Source organism: Micropterus dolomieu, linkage group LG05 (assembly GCF_021292245.1).
Source record: "Micropterus dolomieu isolate WLL.071019.BEF.003 ecotype Adirondacks linkage group LG05, ASM2129224v1, whole genome shotgun sequence".
Taxonomy (NCBI): Eukaryota; Metazoa; Chordata; class Actinopteri; order Centrarchiformes; family Centrarchidae; genus Micropterus; species Micropterus dolomieu.
Genome location: NC_060154.1, coordinates 17,153,741 through 17,173,746, shown reverse-complemented (window position 1 = coordinate 17,173,746; position 20,006 = coordinate 17,153,741). Strand labels below are relative to the sequence as shown.

At 42.1% G+C, this 20,006-nt stretch overlaps 1 protein-coding gene across 2 annotated transcripts in view; it reads left to right on the top strand.

Annotated features, from left to right (window-relative positions):
• insrb (insulin receptor b) overlaps positions 1 to 20,006 on the top strand; it is a 115,276-nt gene that overhangs the window by 37,700 nt on the left and 57,570 nt on the right. For both annotated transcript variants that reach the window (XM_046048816.1, XM_046048815.1), the window contains exon 2: positions 12,393 to 12,941. In XM_046048816.1, the coding sequence (XP_045904772.1) occupies positions 12,485 to 12,941 (457 nt within the window). In that variant the 5' untranslated portion in view covers positions 12,393 to 12,484. The remainder of the gene's footprint in view (positions 1 to 12,392; positions 12,942 to 20,006) is intronic.

Sequence of the window (20,006 nt, the reverse complement as noted above, 5' to 3'; positions counted from 1 at the left end):
TATATATGTATATATATATATGTATATATATATGTGTGTGTGTATATATATATATATATATGTGTGTGTGTGTGTGTGTATATATGTGTGTGTATATATGTATATATATATATATATATATATATATATATATATATATATGTGTGTGTGTGTATACCCAATTGGAGTCTCATTTCAAGGCAGTTGAAATCAAATTATTTACTCCCCTCTGGGTGTTTTTCTTCATTTGCATCAAATTTTGGATTCAGTTGTAGCTTGGAGATGGCAGCCTTACAGCAATCAGTCGAAGCAATAGGATTTGCCATGCTTAGGATGAGGTCACTCGTCCATTCACCACACAGGGAATACCTCTGCTAAACCCCTAAACTGTTTTAGCTGGAGGTTAAAACTACTGAATGTCAAAACTGTTTGCATGTTGAGCTACAGTCTCGGCAGCTGTCCCATCACAACTCTCCCTTTCTTGTCTGCTTCCCTCTTAGTCTTTATTTTTTACAATCTTAATGCCGAGTAACTCCAGCTATAGTACTACAGGAAATGGGTTAGGATTGGAAATGTAGCTTCACAGCCACTGTTCACTCAAAGATGTCTTCAGCAGGAAGACAGGCAGATTTGGAAGAAGAAAGAAAGCCATAGGGGATGGAAGAAGCCGATTTTGGCAGAGCCATAAGGCAGGCGTAGGTCGTCCATCCCCATGTGTAGGTCTGGTCTGTGGGCCGGAGCGTTGGTGGGGCCGGGCCCTGCAGCTGCTGCCGTGTGGCTGCAAGTCAAGCAGGGGAACTGAACCCCGGCTGCCTCCCTCTCAGGCTGAGGCTCACCACACCAAGACGCTTCACTGTGCTCCACTCAATAACGTGGGAAGATGAAAAGGAGCATCAGATGTTTTTTGTATTACTCACTCTGTGTGTGTGTGTGTGTGTGTGTGTGTGTGTGTGTGTGTGTTGTCGTCTGTTTGTCTAGTTCTTCAACAGAGTCCAGCCTGCAGTTGATTACCCGCTCCTGTTTCATAGCCCTCTGTCTGTTCACAAATGTCTAAACTATGTCAGGAATGCTTCTCCCCCCAACATGCTTTTTATTTGTTTGGTGCACCACCTGGTTTAGCTGTTTGTAAGGCGTGGCCAATATTTCTTTTTGTGTGTGTGTGTGTGTGTGTGTGTGTGTGTGTGTGTGTGTATGTGTGTATTACTAGCTGTCCAATTATTTTCTAGACAGGGAACATGTCAGTTGCAACTGGTAATGAAATTAAGTGGAAAGGCTGAATAGATCTGTGTGATTGTGTGTATTTGTGTGAAATTACACGTTGTCACAGCCAACAGTAAAGTGCCTCGTAGTCACAGCGAACATGTTCACGTCTATGTTCTTGCAGATGCAGTTAGCATCAGTGGGCTGCGTTTTAAAATTCTTTCATGTGACTTTTCAAAAGCTTAAACTGCACTACACTGCACTGCAGGAGAGTATGAGGCAGAGAGGGAGGAGAAAGGACTGGAAATGAAATGAGGAACTGGGCAATGAGGAAAAACCTCAGATACAAAGACAATGACCATCTTATCTGCTTTACATATGGACTGAGGTTTTTAAATTATTGGCCTTTGTTTGCTGTTTGTGAGTATGGAGTCAGAACAGGGGTGCAACAGTGTGCTGGAGAGAGAGTCGGGCTAGTGTTGGCAGATGAGATGTATTTGAATTGTCTTGAAAATTATGAGCAAGTTTAAGCCCTTCTTCCATTTATTCATTTAGCTGACGCTTTTATCCAAAGCGACTTACAATTGCTATATATGTCAGAGGTCACACGCCTCTGGAGCAAGTGTTTTGCTCAGGGACACAATGGTAGATGTATCACAGTGGGGGATTGAACCCGGGTCTCTCCCCTGTTCTGTTTTTGATTGTGAAATCGGCTGCTGGAAGGACCTTAGTCTCAGCCATCTTATCTCATATCAGTCTTACATGTAAGATGGGCATCAGACATGTTTCACTGTCAGACTACACATGTCTACACGGTTGATATTTGGTGTTTGGCTTGGTGGACATGAGGGATCAGTTCCTATCAGGTACCCTGCCACTCTAAGAAGATGTCAAACAGGGCCGGAGTACACATTCTGCTCCTGTTTCTTCTGCCCTCCTTTTCACCACTTTGCCTCTACACCTCTCTTTTCCTCCTCCCTCGTCGCGGCCTTGAGTCCAAGGTCGAACCAAGCTCAGTGGAACTAGAAAACAGTGAGTCATTGTTTTTAAAAACAAGTGATAGTGACCCGGCGCCTCGCCTGCCCTCCCCCCTTACTTTTTCTCTTCCTCATTCTTTCTCTATGTTTATATTCTGTCTGTTTGTCTCTCTCTGTCTGTACCTATCCTTCCCCTTCTCCTTCCTTCCGTCACCTCCCTTCTTCTCTCCTTTAACAGTGCCGGAAGGTAGAGAGAAGGAGGCGAGCCAAAGTCACCAGTGTGATCTGATTTAGGCCTCCCTCTTCTCTTGGCCAGCCATCTGACAGCGCAGGGCCTGTTGCTCTTTTCTACCCGCTTCAATCTGCCACAGCCTGGCCCTGTGCCACAGCTGTAACAGGACCCAGCGTTGTGTATAAATAGGCTAGGCCAGCTCCCTTTGCCATGCTCCTCAATGGGAAGCTGAGGCAATGGAGGAACAGGTGCTCCAACCCACACACTCCATCTATCCCCGCTCCGTCTCTCTTCCCAAGCCCCCCCCCCCCCCCCCCCCCCCCCCCCCCCCCCCCCCCCCCCCCCATCCCCTCCACCTTTATCTGATGTCCTCAAATGTGGAAGTACAAGTCAGTCATGAAGCATGTGTTCGCTACATTCACTTGTCGTATCACTTGGTCATTGTTGTTGTTAACAGAAGATTTTTAAGAAAAAATAATTCCTGAGTGGTTTCATGTAATGGCACACTGAGCTTATTTTCACTCTTCAAACTGCACCCCTCTCCGTCTTTCCCTGGCTCGTGTACTGTTATTTTGGTCCTCAACTCTCTTTGTTTTGGAGGTACAAGTTGGTACATGTTAATCAAAATGCCTCTCATGCAATTTCTCCGCATCATTTTTCACTGTAGAAGCCACAGCTTGGCAGTGGGCGCACAGGGAGCTGGCTTTACTTCTCAGGACTTTCCACAGCTATATTAACAAACAAATGCATTTTTCCACTGGCAGTCCACTTGGCACCGCGGCTGCATATTCTCTCTCCTGGGGTTTGTTCAGCAACTGAGCTGTTGACAAATCTATAATCAGCAGATCACCTCATCAGGGGCAACGTGCGTCTAGGCTGACAGAGGCAGGAAACTTCTCACAGTTCAGAGTTAGCTGCCACCTGGTTTCATGCTAGACAGGTCAGGTTTCACGCTAAGCTTATGTTCGGCTGCGCTCTGCTACATTGAAAAGGTAGAGGCAAGCTGGTCCTTGGGCCACAGAGGGCTCCACACTCACCTTCTAAAACTGCCACTCTCTCACTGCCAGCCAGCACTGTGTCAGCCAGCCCACTACTTTTAGTTGATGCATATTAAATTCTCTGCAGGGAGCACAACTCTAAAAATAAGAGTAGAATCTGTCTGAAATTGTAAGGACACTATAACTGAGGCTGCAGCTGTGAGTGCTTACTGAATAGTGGAGATGGCAGTTTCTGTCAGAGATAGCCGTTACATTAGTGTGACCTCAGTTGCACTGGCCATGCTCAAGTCAGTTTTTTGAGTTGTAATTATGGCAGGCTTATTCTGTGAGCTAATTCTGCTTCATATTTGACACTCAGAGGGAGTAAAGCTGTGAAAGAGACGGATGATGACATGCAAAAATGGCTGGGAGCTAAATAGACATTGGCCAATATGTCATTTAACTTCAGAGGAACAGATGATTTGATTATGCTCATAACAACTAGGGCTGTAGCTAACGATGATTTTAGTACTTGAAGCTTCTATAGATTATTTCAACGATTTATCGATGCGTCGTTTAAGAAGTACTTTTACTTGGTGGCGGCTAGCCTTCAACTCAACAATCAATCATGATTTCAGTTAAATGCTAAAGTTGCTGTTACCGTTACCTTGTCTGTGGTCCGCTGGCAGAACACCAGGTGCTTTCTGATCAGGTGCCGTCGTGCTGTTGCGGTAACGTTAGGCGACATAAGTGTCGTTTTACGGTGGACGGACTGTGGCATTACAGAGTTGTTGTTTTCTTTAGCTTGAAATAATCCCATACATTGGACACTTTCTTCTTCGGCCCTCGCTATTTTCTCTCTCTTCCTCCACTTTGCAAACAGCTCCATCATAATTACGTGTTCACACAGTATAAGCACAATGAACGACAGTAATAAATGTCCGTGCGAAACAGTGTGCTTTATGGTAACATGGATTAAACAAAGCATGCATTTTAGTAATTGATTTAATCGATGAATTGTTTCAGCCCTAATTACAACAGTACCAATACTTATGATATTTCCATGATCTAAGAAATATCTACAAGGAGAAGAGGTCAATGTAAAGAGGTTAGACAAATGTGTTTAACCACAGTCGTCCATTCCACACAGCCTTGATTTGCTCTGCAGTAAAATCAAATCAGAGTATTTATAATATTTTAATATTTATTATAATATAGAATTAGCTTCTTCCCCCTGTAGATGAATTGTGTCCACAGAATTTAGGTTTTAGGTAACGTGAGCCAGGGCACATCTAAATCAGGGTTGACAAACTTGATACCAGTTAGTCTGTTTTTCCAATTGGCACCTTTTTTAATAATCAAAATCTGTTCCTTTGCCAAGTAGATTAAAAGTGCTGGAATTTGTTGAGACACTGTTGATACAGAGTAAATTTGACAGCTTAATTTCAAATACACACACACTTGCACATCACGGAAGCAGAAGGACTGAGTACATTATACATAAACTGTGTTGTTATATAGTACTTGGCACTTTCAACGCTTAGTATTTAATAGGCGTTTTCACATTTTCAGGCTATACCGCTAGTGTTGAGTCGCATGTGAACAAGGAGCTTTTGCCACAATATCGAAGTTAATATCCTTCACAGCCATTGGACTACATGTAACATTACCGCTGAAGTTTAATTTTAGGTCTGAACAATATATTGTGTATTTTTGTATTTATTTTACCTTTATTTAACCAGAAAAAACTTGAGATTTAAAATCTCTTTTCCAAGAGTGTCCTGGTCAAGACAGGCAGCAGCACAATTAACAAGGCTGCAGACATTTAAACATATAAAATATAATATGAACATAAAACTTATAACAATTTATCATGGAAATAAGTAATGTTACAAGGTCATAAAATATCAAAATTTCATAAATATTTACCACAAGTAATAAACAACAAGAATCATCCGAGTAATCAATCATAACATCTACAGCCTTGATTGCCAGCCTCCATGTCATTAAAAAGTACTTTAAAAGCAACCAGTGAAACCAGTATAAAGGATGCAATGTAACAGGGCAAGTCAGACCCACCATCATAAACTCAGTAACAGTTATACTGCTTGACAGAAAATGAATGCTATGCCTTAAAAAAAAAACAGTCAGTCCCTCTGATAAATAACATAATGTAACATGGTTTAATTGCAATTTGGTTACTTGTTTTCACATGCATGCTTTTCCTGCATAAGAAAACCGCAATCACAGTCATTCGCTGAGCGGACTGAGGGTCTTATGTTGAATTTGGTGTCTATCTTTTAAATATGTGATAAAAATTCTCAAAGGGAAATGATGGTGGTGGAAAAAATCTCTAAAAAAAACATTGTTTCTTTGTTCTTTGAATTGCAAACATTAAAAACTGCATGTTGCTGTCTATACTGCAGAAAAAATATGAATTGCAGTGCTGTTGTTTTTTCCCCCCAATGTCGTTTAGCCCTCTCCATCCTGCCATTCTGCATTATGTTCTCTCGTCTGTGTGTATAAGTGGTGGTCACTGAATGGTCACATCATATTAAAGTAACATTAAGGCATTGTAGGCTAGTGTAAAATAGCATTCAGGCATTGCTTGTGTGAACAACAGACGCTCCACTGGAACAGTTTGGGCAATTTATTCAGTTACTGTTAACAGCATCAATGTGTGAAAAGACCTTTTAACTATTCAAGCAGCGCACATAGTGACACATGTCTAGACTCTCTCTCTCTCTCTCTCTCTCTCTCTCTCTCTCTGTCTCTCTCTCTCTCTCTCTGTGTATATGTGTGTGTGTGTGTATGTATATACATACAAATATATATATATATATATATATATATGTGTGTTTGTTGTCAAGAAAACTGACATTCTGAGGATGCAGTTCCTCATAATGTCTATGTAAAATGTCGGAAAAGGAACCGTTAGTATGTTAATCTCCTGTTGAAGAGTTAAACTCATTCACCTCGCTCCATCGCCAAGCTTTTTCCTCTGCTGTTTCTGTTTGTCCCCTTATACGTCCCTCCTCCTCTTCCTCCTCCTTTTCTCATTCCTGCTGCCAAATTAAGTGTCAAACAGACAGGGAAGGCGGGTGGATGGCCCACATTTCTCCTATAGAGGTCCATAGTATGGTACAGTACGTTCCAGTCTGTGCCTTGTTATTCCATTCTCTACTCTGATCCAAACCTCGTCCCCTTTATCCCCCCCCCCCCCCCCCCCCCCCCCCCCCCCAGTTTCATCAGCGGCTGTTTGGGTTGTTATTGTAATTAAGAGCTTCTATACAGCCAATGAGAGCACCAAACTATCTGCTAATGGGTGGTCCTCAGTGGGAGGGTAGGCTATAGAGGGGTCACAGTCATTGTCCACCAAACTCCCAACCCAAATAATGTCTACCAGGATTTTTGAAAATCAAAATACATTAAAATGGCAGTTCACATTATAGTCTTTATGCCAGAGTGTTTTGTTTGACAATTTACTTTCTTTAGATGTCAAAAAAACAGTGGAAATTGGGCAGCAGGTGTCTCCTAAGTATATACGTTGCTGTTTCTGTGTTATTGTCCCATGTTCTCATATATCCACCCATAGGCTTGGTTTGTTGGGTGTTTTTTATATTGTAGATTGCTTATTGTTGAGCCTACCCCTACCCCCTATTAGCCTGTGTGCGTCTGTTGCTTGTCATGTAACAGTGGTCCATAGCAGCCCTCCTTTCATGCATGTGATCACCAACCGTCCTGTCGGTCTTACGTCACTCTGCGTTCCTGCCTGGGCTCAGGTTACACTTTCACCCTGCTCACTTCTCTGCCCGCCTTAACCCCTTCTTCTTCCCTTCTTTTTTTTGCCCGCAAACCTGTTTCCTGACTCGCTCTGTCTCCCTACTCGCGCTGTCTGCCTGTCCTGTGTCGCCCTGCTCCTAAACCTGAGAGGAGAGAGAGAGGGAGGAGATGGGTCATTATTTTAAAGACACAGTGGGTCTCGCAGCCAATCCCCGACTACATAACAGCCCTTCCTCTTCTCTACTCCTTTACTCTCTCTCCTTCTCCTCTTTTTCATCTGCCCCCGATGACCCACATCCAAGATTGCCCCCCTCTCTTGTTCCTGTCAATCGAAAACAAGACTCCATTTTGAGCAGGGAGTTCCCAGCTGCACCGTCTACTGCTTCCGTTCATAGCCCACTACATTCTTTTGTGACGTGCCATATGTGTTAGCAAGCCGTGTGAGCAGAAATACCTCATTTCCATTAACTTATACATTAATGGAAAAATACATTGTGAAAAGGTTCCATGTATCCTCTTGGTGTGTCTTGAAGATCATTGTGGGCAAAGGTGAGCTGCACCTTTGCCCTGCTGGTGTTGCGTAACGTAGTTTGTTGTGTTGTGGTGTTGCACAATAGGTATCCCGTTATTGCTGCAGGCTGTGGCAGCGAGTGGGTGGCCTGCAGGCCTGTTTGATGTGTCCAGGAGATAAGGAAGGAGGGGCAGAGAGGTGTAAGGTTGCTGTTATCACTGGGAATAACACCAACTGCCACATACTGCAAGAAGAAGTGTGTTTTTGTGTTTCAGTTTCTAATACAGTATGTGTGTGATAAAGAGGGTGCGGCCTAGACAAACTGGCGAGCTTGCGTGAACGAATTGTTGTTTCAAACTCTGCTTTATCTGATGAGATGCTTAACAGCTGAAATGGATTTATTGTCTTATTTTATGAGTTGCTTTTGGCTGCTGCCAAGGCTGGCTGCAAGTGGAAGTGTGCAAAGTTGAGCTGGCTTTGGCCACGTCCACACTCCTTATGTCCACGCTGGTGTTTTCCAATTGTTTTCGAAGTTTTAAGCCAGGTACACAGCTTGTTGAAAGCCTGCTGTGCATCTTCTCATTTCAAATCATTTCAGCACACAACGAATGACGGACTGTAACAATCTTGTGCCCGCTTGTTGCTGTCTTACCCATTTGACAAAATCAAAGATGGACTGTTGGAGTGTGAAGTGTGTGTTATTTAATTTTAGAGTTGTAATGTCTTTTGTCACTTTATTACAGAACTCTTGCTGTTTAGAGAGATGTTTACAGACTACTTTTTCAGATACAAAGGTCAGCCTTTCAGAAATTTGGTGGCTCCGTCAGAGTCGAAGCTCTGCTGAGTTGTTCAGGGAGTTGGGAGAAGAACGTTGTCGGTCAGTCTGGGAGAATTTAAACTGGGATCTGTCGAGTAAAGTCTTGCATCACTTATTTGGGATCATTTCTTTATCATGGTAAAATATTTTGGTACGCTTTCATTTAGTTTTGAAAACTCTTCTTTGCTTCTTCCTTGTGAAGTTTGTGTACACTGCTGCTAACACGATGCCATGGACAGATGTTGCCCAGTTGTGGGGATGTAGTACAACCTGATCTTCCTCTAGTTCAGGTCTCAGTATTGTGACAAATATAAACACATTTAGATGTCCAGTAATTCATTATTTAACAAGATGGCAGATTAGAGCACCGTTGATGGCTACTGTTTAATACTGTGTTGCAGTAAATTAGTTTTTGTCTTAAAGGTCTTGTCACCAGGTCTAAAAGGAGAACTATTGTCAACATGCCTATGTTTCATCACTCTTTGGTCAGGTGTTCTACCTGGCAAATAGCAAGATTTTGACATTTAGTCCCACAATCGTGTGTGTATTTCTCTTCACTGAAAACATTTTTGAATAGATAGAATGTTGAATTGTGAAGCCATTTTTATTTTATTCTGATTTATTTATCAGTCACATCCACAGAAAATAAAATCAAGGGATAATATACACAAACACATGCTAAAATATGTGAAACACTTATGCCTGATGCATGCACTTATGCATGGATATTCAAATATATAGTCTAACAAGAGTGTGTTCTGACCATTTGATATCTTGGTCTGACTTTTTCCACTCTGACAAAATCCACATCTGAACAACTCACCAGTATTGCTCAACATGCTGTTGTAGTAAGTAGTTTGGCTCCTGTCCATTATAAGAAGTCCCTTAAACTGTGCCATTGATGTGCTGATGATCAGAGTTTGTACCTGGATTGTTGACATGTTCGTCTTGCTAACCATTAACAGAATGGGAAGTTAATGGGTAGCTTACACCTGGGGAATGATGAGGGCCAATAACCGCTCAATAGAACCAAGACTACTGCAATGCATTTAGACTTTTATTTCTATTTTAAGATGCATGTTGCAGTGGGATTGATTTTTTTTTTTTTTAGTGTGTGCAAAGTGGATAGAGTGTAATACATGGGGAGGGGGGAGCAGATGGGGTTCACACCATGTACACAGACCGAGTGTGATTAGCAGGTGTGTCTGTATCATAGATCGAAAGCAGCAGACTAGATGGAGACATTAGATTGCTTCTGTGATAAGGGGCTCATTTTACCCTACATGCACAAGGCCAGGCCCGTTTTCACTACTTTGTTTGTACAAATGGAAGTTAGTGTAATGACAAATTTGATTAACAGAATGGTTTAATGTTGGATATGATTAATTTCGTACTGTGAAAGAGGAACAGTTTCTTTCATTAAATTCAGCATCTTAAAATTACAAGCTGCTCTTTTCTAGTTCAAGATTCAAAATTACTTATTTGTCACTTGGCAAAATTTGTCTTGGCCATAAAGGTCTGTGTAATTGTAATCCAATACATGACTGAGAGAAATAACCTGATGTTTTGTTTCTTGTAGTGGAAACACATTTGTAATGTTCATTAACAAATTGCATTAAAATCCACTCTTGTCGCATGTTGGTTTTGTTCATACCATCTGTTTTGGGCCGTTATGGCTGGTAGGATTGTTGACACGGTACATGTGGAACAAATTAGTATCATATGTTTAATGTGCGTGTTCACTGAAAGTAAATAGGGTGTGGCGACATTGTGGAATTTTTTGCATGCATTTAAAAACATCATCCTCAGCGTCGCTGTGCCAAGCAGTAAAACATATCTCTTCTACTTAAAACAGCAAGTCTGTTCACATAAGCAGACACTTTGACTGGCCTAGGTGTTGACGAACAAACCTGATCATATTGATCTGGTAGAGAAATGTCCCGCATGTATGGGTGTTCATGATGTTTTTGTTGAAGATGATTCAAGGGAGGAGGACGTTTAGTGTTGCGGCGATGAATCTGGGCTATGCTTAGGAGGTATCTTCTTATTTGTTTCTATGGTGCATAATTGATTGCAGTTGAGAGAACAAAACGTCTCAGACCCCTCACAAACAATGTCAATAAACATGCTAGTCAATTACTAACCCATGATTGATTCACTGATGTGACAGCTGATCATGTGTGAGAAGTATTGTCGCTCTGTGTCCTCTTGGTAACTTTGTAAACCTGTTTTTTTTTTAAAGATGAAATAAAATGTGTCTAGCTTTCTGACATAATTGCAACAATATAAATGATGTTTTCATTGTGACACCTGTTTTATATAATTTAAGCTATGAGGCGTTCTCTCTTTCCACTTACTAATTTTGCAGAGGGATACATTGGAAATGTGCATCTTACCAAGCATGCAACAGCAGCAGCACGCCTTTTCTCTCTGTACATCTCCTTTACTGTCCCCTAATGAATTCTCCAATCCTCTGATGTGAGTGTGTGTGCATGCATTTTCCGGTCCAAATGTGGGCTTGTGTGCACGCCAGTGTGCAGCAGCTAAAGAGTATGAATGAGCATGGATAAGCATTTTGCTTCTAGGCTTCATTTCTGTTAACCCCTTCATGTCTGCTTCATTCAGATCAGACGGTGCCATACAATCATTTTCTCTCTGGAGAAATATTGCTGGAGCCAATGAGAACAGAGAGACTCGGTGTGTGTGTGTGTGAGAGAGAGAGGGAGGGAGGGAGAGGGCCCTTGTGGCCAGTCAGATTGTAGAGGGGATTTTAGTGAAGCTGCTTCATGAATGACTCTGCTCTACTTAATGCAAATCACTAGTGGTTTAATGGCTTAAAGGGGTAAAAGAATGATCTGTTGATTTTCATATCTGGTTGTTTTTAGACTGTTGTAAATCACGGATGAATCTTTTTTTTTGGCCTGTTACTGTAAACCATAATCAAGCTAATAGCAAGGAATGTCATGTTTCATTTTGAATGTGATGTGCTCTCTTTATTGTTTTCTATAGGAGTAAAAACATGAACATGAAAACATTTACATTGCATAAATATGCTGAAACATAAAAAACAAGTCCATGAATCAGTTCCACTCAGCTGAATGCAATATACACTCACCGGCCACTTTATTATGTACAAACCTTAGGTACAAACCCAACTGTTTTCTTGAACATGACGATGAGTTCACTGTACTCCAGTGGCCTCCACAGTCACCAGATCTCAATCCAACCAGGTACCTTTGGGATGTGGTGGAACGGGAGAGTCGCATCGTGGAGTTACAGCAGAGAAATTTGCAGCAACTGCGTGATACTACCATGTCAATATGGACCAAAGTTTCTGAGGAATGTTTCCAACACCTTGTTGAAAGTATGCCATATGAAGAACTAAGGCAGTTCCAAAATTGACAGCAATTGTGTTGGACAGATTTGTGCAGCGGTGCTCATGAGAGAGAGAGAGAGAGAGGGAGTGGGAGAGGGAACGAAGTGCTGAGCAAATATATGCGTTGCAAGCAGCTCTGCAATCAAACATGATTTTAAATTTGGTGGTCGGCGTTGATACTGTGTTGGCCGCCATAAATAAATCAATGTATGGGAAACACTGAGCTCTGAAGGCAAAAGGGGATCCAAACCAGTACTAGCAAGGTGTACCCAATAAAGTGGCCAGCTAGTGTAGTTCAACGGCATAACAAACCACAGCCTCCAAAATGACCGTAAAGTTGAATTAACACTTAAACAGTTTCAACAACAACTTCTTGAAGGTGGAATTTATTTCAGTGCTGTTTAAATTGCATAATATTAGCTAAGTGTACGTAATAAAGTGGCAGCTTAGTGTAAATGCACATTCGCTCTGTGCTCTCTTGTATTTTATGACTGGCTTATTATTGTTTCTCACCTCTCCCTACTTTTTCTATCCTTCCAGTCTGCCAGAGCAAGGACATCCGGAACAATGTGACCAACCTCCAGTCGTTGGAGAACTGCACCATCATCGAGGGCCACCTGAAGATTCTGCTCATGTTTAAGACCAAGACCGAGGACTTCCGGGGCCTCAGCTACCCGAAGCTGCGGGTGGTGACCGACTACATGCTGCTGTTCAGGGTCTACGGCCTCGAGTCCCTCAGCGATCTGTTCCCCAACCTGACAGTGATCCGCGGAAACAACCTCTTCTTCAACTACGCACTCGTGATTTACGAGATGCTGCAGCTGAAGGAGGTGGGCCTCTACAGTCTCATGAATATCACCCGGGGTGCCGTGAGGATCGAGAAGAATCCAGACCTGTGCTACCTGGCCACCTTGGACTGGTCCAAGATCCTAGACTCAGTGGAGGACAACTTCATCGTGGCCAATAAGAACGAGAGAGAGTGCGGAGATGTTTGTCCCGGCACGGCCCAAGGTCAGACCATCTGCTCACAGAACACCATCAACGGACACTTCAGGGGACGATGCTGGTCACAGAACCACTGCCAGAGAAGTAAGTGTATTTGTGTGTTAATGTGCATATAACAGTGGAGAGTTTATTCTCTCTTCTTTCCTTCTTATATGCTCCACTTATACTATAGGTTTTGAAACTGTGAGCCATACCTCCCCAGAGTTAAAGGGAAGATCCTTCCATTATCTCTGAAGTCCATCCAACTAAATGTCCATAAATCTGACAAGAAAACGTAGAAAAAAGACGCTTCTTATAACTCTAGAACTTGCCTGAGAATAATCAGGTTTTCTTCAGTGATCCTTGTCTGTACACTTATCGGTACATTGCAAACCGGAACTGCTAATAGCTAATTTGGCATGCTTTTAATGGTGCCAATTTGTCAAAATGTAAACAAACACAGGTGATACAAACAGGGCTCAAGTTATATCCCAGAGCTAATTAACTGGCTCCATTGCAACAATATACTTCCTGTTTACATCCCCAGCATTTGTCTCAAATCTTACTTGGGGTGCTGGGGGAGGGTGACTTTGAAAACCCCTGCTTTATACCGATTACGAAGTCAATCACTGGCATGTAAACCAGCCTGGGAAAAAAAAGTCTGACATTTCTGTATGGAGCAGTGGGAAAATTTCGTATTGACTGGCTGCTGTGTGCAGACATGGTAGTGTAGTAGCACCTTTCCAGAATCCATCACGCTGCTCATTGTGAAGTGGTCCATTGAGACGCATAATGAGAATATGCACTGGAGATCTTTTCCTCCCAGAAATCAATTGAGACGACTAATGTTTTCATTCCAATTGGTTTATGTAATGATTTTGCGATGTGGAGGATTGCTCCTAATATCAGCAGGCAGGGGTCACGGACTCCCTCTGATTACCATTCATTGACTGGAGCATTGTGGACAAGTGATCTGTAATTATAGGATCAGTATCTGCTTGATGTATGAAATGACTCAACTGCGTTGCTGTAAACTCAAAGGTAGGCATTATGGGAAAGAAAGAGGGTTAGAGCGAGAGAGGTGATGGACAGGGATAGAGAGTGTAGAACACTTTGTTTGTTAGAAACTGTACAGATTTTCTCAGCCTTTTTAGTAAAAAACAGCTGTGGGCTTGCTTGGTGCTGCTGCCAGTGTGTCGGCCGGTCGGTCAGTCAGTCTTTCCTCTCCTACCATAAACATAGAGAATGGCTTCTATTGTAAGACACACAGACAGAAGGCTTATTATTTTTTGAAGGCGATTATAGCTTGTGTTGTTTTCCTCTTATGTCTCTGTGTCTGACAGAAAGGCTGGCGTTCAAAGCGTAACGACCTCGGCCATGTTTATACTTTAACATCGACTGTTGCAGCCCGCACATAATGTTCGGCTCCTTGATTTTCTGCCAGGTCTCGCTGTCGTGAAAGTAATACTACAGGAAATGGCTCTCTTTGTGTCTCACTCTCCTTCTCTACACATATACAAACACACACATTGCCTTAGAGTTTTTACTTAGACAAGGTGTGCGGTATTCAGTTTGTTTTAATGGGTAGGTTAAAAAAACAATATTTAGAACTGGGAGAGTGCACTCAGTAAAGTGCAGATCTTCGCCAGGTGTGTCTTGGGGCATGCGACTGCGGAACAGGGAGTGCATGGCAGGCTGTGTGTCCATCTTGTATGCATTACAGTAGGGAGAATCTTTTTGTTTGTTTGTTTTATTATATAGATGAATTCACTGTTTTTAATACATTTACATTTACTCATTTGGCATTTGACACTTTTATCCAAAGCGACTTACATTTGAGGAACAACATACAAGTATCAACAGAGCATCAACTACAGATCTACAACTGACAATACATACTAGTAAGAGCAGCAATAAATACTAGTAAGAACTCACAGTACATATCACATCAATGGGGTAGATACCTAGGGAAGGAAGTAAGAGTTAGCAAAAAGTGCAATCAAAAGGGAAGTGCATGTTAGAGGTTAGGAGTTAGAGGTGTTATAAGAGGAAGTGTTCTCGGAAGAGATGAGTCTTCAAGAGCTTCTTGAAGTTAGAGAGGGACGCCCCTGCTCTGATGGCGTGTGGTAGCTCGTTCCACCATCGTGGTGTCACAGATGAGAATAGCCAGGACTGGGATTGCTTTGTGTGTAGGGAGGGCAGAGCCAGGCGGCGTTCGTTGGAGGAGCGTAGTGGCCGAGAAGGAACGTAAGTTTGTATTGTGGAGTTTAGGTAGATGGGTGCAGACCCAGTAGTCACTCTGTATGCAAGCATTAGTGACTTGAATTTGATTGTGGAGGTCACTGAGTAATGGAGTGACATGAGTCCTTTTGGGCTGATCAGAAGCTGGGTGGGGTACTGAGTGAGGTAGGGCCTGATTTTCCTTATGTTGTATAGAGAAAAGCGGCATGACCGAGAGACATTAGCAACATGGTCTGAAAAGGACAGCTGGTCATCAATCCTGACACCCAAGTTTGTCACCACCTTGGTTGGAGTGATGGTTGCGGAGTCAATTTGTAGTTTCATGATTATGGTTTATAGATTGCTTGGCTGGAATGACCAAGAGTTCAGTCTTAGAGAGGTTTAGTTGAAGGTGGCAAGCCTTCATCCATGCAGATATGTCTGATAGACAGTCCGTGATCCGCGCCGAGACAGTGGGATCGCCTGGCGGGAATGATAGGTAGAGTTGCGTGTCGTCTGCGTAGCAGTGGTAAGAGAAGCCGTGCGAGCGAATGATCGGCCCCAGTGAGGTGGTGTAAATTGAGAAGAGAAGGGGCCCAAGCACTGAGCCTTGGGGTACCCCTGTGGAGAGGCAGTGGGAGGAGGATAATTGTCCTTGCCACAAAACATTGTAAGAACGCCCCGAGAGGTAAGATTTGAACCACAGGAGTGCTTTACTATAATAGTTTTGTATAGTGTAGTCTCAGTTTTCTTTGAGATTTATAAAATAGTGTAATGGTACTGTCGCTGTATAAACATAATAAGGAAACAATAAATGGCACAATAAGTCCAAACGTCTCAATTTAAACATTGTCATTTATTTAGAACTGTTTGTCGTAAACATCACACAAAATAAAACCCCTCCCAAACGTAACTCAGATCGTAAAATGGCGAAAGTCTAAGCTTTACACTAGGTTCAGTCAATAAAATAGGTTTTTCAAGAAATTGACAACCACCACAACCTCCAGAGGATTATGAGAATGCAGTCATAAATGTACACAAAATATATCAGGCTGATGGGTGTAGTAGTATGCGAGATTAGCTGTGGGCAGATGCGCACATGACCAAATGCATGATTATGCCCGGTGGAGATAATAACAGGGGAGGAGCAATGACACTTCAGATTGTGTTGTCCAGGACGCCAGCTGTTGGAAAACTTTCAGACTTCTTATGAGGACCTGGAAAAAACATTTCAGGTGACACAGTTTGGAGCTCAAAATTCAGGTGTAAGGTGAAGGTTAAGTAAAGGATAAAACTAAAAATCAGTCACTTCTCGCTGCTTCTCACAAACTTAGGAATAAAAGTTACTTATGAAGCTTCTTATGAATGCAATATTTAAGAGCGCTCCAAAAGTCTCCAAAGTTGGTAGATCTCGGATGCTTGCAGTACAGAGACAGAGATGAGCGTACATCTGTCTGGGACATGTTTTGGAGTGGTTGTACAAAATATTGTTGGTTGCTATGAATTATACATTAACTGAAGCAATATGTATAATTCAGAAGTGTTGATATTAGCCTATTATTAGCACTTTGATTTGATTTCTTTTTTCCCCGCCATATATATTCACTATGCACTTTTTAGATTTTTTTAATTGCTAAATTGAGCAGCCTTAGTGTAATCCTAGACTTGATTTCAGAGACATTAAAAAAAGAATGTTGGCTGATAAACAGTAGAGGGTGTACAGCAACCTGTACACATGTGCCTTCATGTCTCCTGTGCTTCGGATAGGCCAGAGGGCATCACACTGTGCTCTGCGTCTGGTGATAGGCACCAGTTCAGTCAAGAGCTGTGTGTCAAAGCAGGAGACATTTCTAGAACATGATGCAATGGCTGGCCGGTCGGGGGTGGGGGGGGAGTGTGTGTATGTGTGTGTGTGAGTGAGCTACACATAGGAACGATAGGTGTACACTTACTGTAAATGTTTACAAGTGTTTATGTGTGTTTTTAATATATGTGTGCTTGAGAACAATAACAGTAGTGACCATAACAGTAACATTATCAGCGAGTTATGAAATGGTTTAATACCACGTTATGCAGGTGTAGCAGTATCCATGGCATGTTTGAGCCCCGCAGGTCAACCTAGATGAGATGAAAGGATGTGACATGTGAACCTCAAGGAAGAGAAATGTTCCCTTGGCTGTTTGTGCAGTGATATACGGTGAAGCACACACTGGGTGGTGTCGTGAGGAAACTGTAGAATCTCTAATTAGGGCCTCTGTGAATGAAAACTCACAGTTTACAAACTCACATACGCATGTACACGTGTGCACGCGGAGACGTGAGTGCAAGGCGGAGGAACATTAGATGGAGCATTAAAGTTTATGTGTGAGTGGAAACTGGGGTTGTTTTTGTTGTGTTTTTTTTACAGGGTTCCAGTTGCCTTAGGTAAGAGCCAAGGGAGAGCCTGCATTCCTCTGATCTTACACATGCTCCTTACAAGCAGGAAAACCACTGTGTGTGTGTGTGTGTGTGTGTGTGTGTGAACCCAAGACATGTCATGTTTAACTGTGCAGGGCCCTTAAGTAACTTGTTGGCAATCGAAACAGCCTGGAGAGTGTATGAGATCTGACATTCATTGGCCCGTGCTGCTTTCTCTGTTTTCTATGTGTGTGTCTGACGCACATACTGTTTTGTGTGTATGTCCCTCCTGTATATTTACAACTTCACGCAGGTAGCTGTTGGGATGTAGAGGTCAGGCCATTTGTAGGCTTTGTCAAGTGCACTCGGGCAGCCATTTTCTCAGCTTTTACAAGCTGTCACCAGTCACTGTGGCTTCGTTGCCTGATTGAATGTTGGTGGTTGCTGCTTGCAACAGTAGTGCAGTAGCGTATTGCGATCGAGGGTGGTAGTGTGCTTTATGCAGACTGTGTCAGAAATTCACAATTTATGACACGGATGCTGTTTTTTCAAGGCATCATCTTCCATAACTCTTAATACCCTGGAATTCCTAATTGATGATAATGATAATAAGAATGAAATTAATAATCATGGTTGTAATATTTCTGTGGACTGGATGAGTTGAATTGAATCCTACATGTGCTATTCTGCAGCAGACCCTGCATATGGTTTTAAGAAGAATGCTCATTTGTACAATGATTATTTATCACAATTGTAATTTAATTTGTTTTGAAAGGTTAGACATTAAAATTAAATTAAAAAAAGAGAATAAATAATAAGGCAGCAAGGATGCTGAATTTATAGACGAGACAGAGCTACGTATATTTACAGATGAGAGACAAATGGATAGTAGACGTCATTGATGCGTGGACTCACAGTTATCTGTGGATTGGGTGGGCCGGGTAATAAATATGAACACTCTGATTAATAGCGGGTGGGTTGGTGAAATAGGGTGAAGCGTCTCCCCATTAAGAGAGACACTGTGCACATTTACACACAAGGCACAGCAACGCAACTTCATTGATTATTCCAATCTTCCGACACTCAGACAGGATCTAATATTAATTAATGTTCTGTGTTCTTCTTCACATCCAAAAGGTTTCACACGCAGTCCTGGTTCATACAGTCAAAACTGGAGTAAAGCAGCTATTCACTTGATCAATCCTGAGCTCCATCAGAGCTGTCTAAAAACATTTATTTCAGAGGCTAAAAGTGTTTCCTCTGTCCTGTCAAGTTTATAACTACAGATTTTTAGTTTTGCTAAAATAAATGTCCCACAATATTTGCTGTGACATTACTACAAGCATGGAAATGTTTAAAATGATATGTCCATGCAGGTACGGGTCTCTCAATTGGAGAAAATAATTACTTTGGGTGATTTATGCGTACATGCGGATTCCAATGATGTCTGAGTCAATCCACGCATCACTGGTAGATGTATACAAGGCAGATTGCTAGAACAAGCACACAAGGACTGGATTTGCAAATGAGCGGTAAAGAGAGAGACAAGTACAAATAGCAAGGAAGTAAGGGTAACATTCACAGATGAGTGAAAGAGGTTTAGATAAGACTGTGTGTGCACACACACAAGCAGAAGGAGAGAGAACTTCTCTGGTCAAAGTTCGCCGCTCCTACATCCACTTTGTTGTTTGCTGCGACTGTTTTCCGGCGCACACGCTGCCACACAGAGTCACAGCTTCGCCTCCCATGTACACATACCACCTTCAGACCATCACAGTCACACAGGTTAAACCTGAGCTGGAGGTCGATCTAAATGGGTCAATGTGCGTCATTTGACATGGCTCTGTGACCCTCCTGCTGACCAGAGTTGAATGCTAGTTGTGCACTGCCCAGCTTTGAACAGGCTTCTCTACTAGGAATGGGAATTAAATTTTGTTAATGGACGTTTAAAAGATAGTTAACTAATTCCAGGCTTTTGTAAAAAAAAAAAACAAAAAAAAAACGGAGAGCACAGGAGTGATTGAGCAAGAGAAAGAGTGCTAGAGGATCTTCTGATATTAAAATGTGACTCTACTTCTCATTGAGGTGAAAAGCTGTCTCTCAAAATTTAGGCAGCATTGTGGGTACCCGGTAGAAACAAAAAATGATGACAGTGACAGACAAAACGTGAACATTATGCAGCAACAGTTCACAGCACACCTGCATAGTGTTGCATTTTGTAACTTTCAGTCAAAATTCTTTTCTTTTTTTACAGCCATATATTTCGTCATTGAAGATTTCTTAAAAATAGTGTTAAAATATTGTCTCATCTCGTTCGCGTGAACCCAGTATCGTGTATTGTCACACCCTATTATTAAATGATAGTTTTGGATTTTTCAAACGATACACATTTAGAGAGTCATTGGTCGCTGTAATCATTCCTCTTGCCCATACTGGCCTAATGAAACTACTATAAGGCTTCCTTCTGCACACAAAAGCATTTCTTTGCCAATTTAGCTTTGGTTAAGTGGGCACAATGAAACACTTTAGATTGGATCAGACAATGGTGTATAC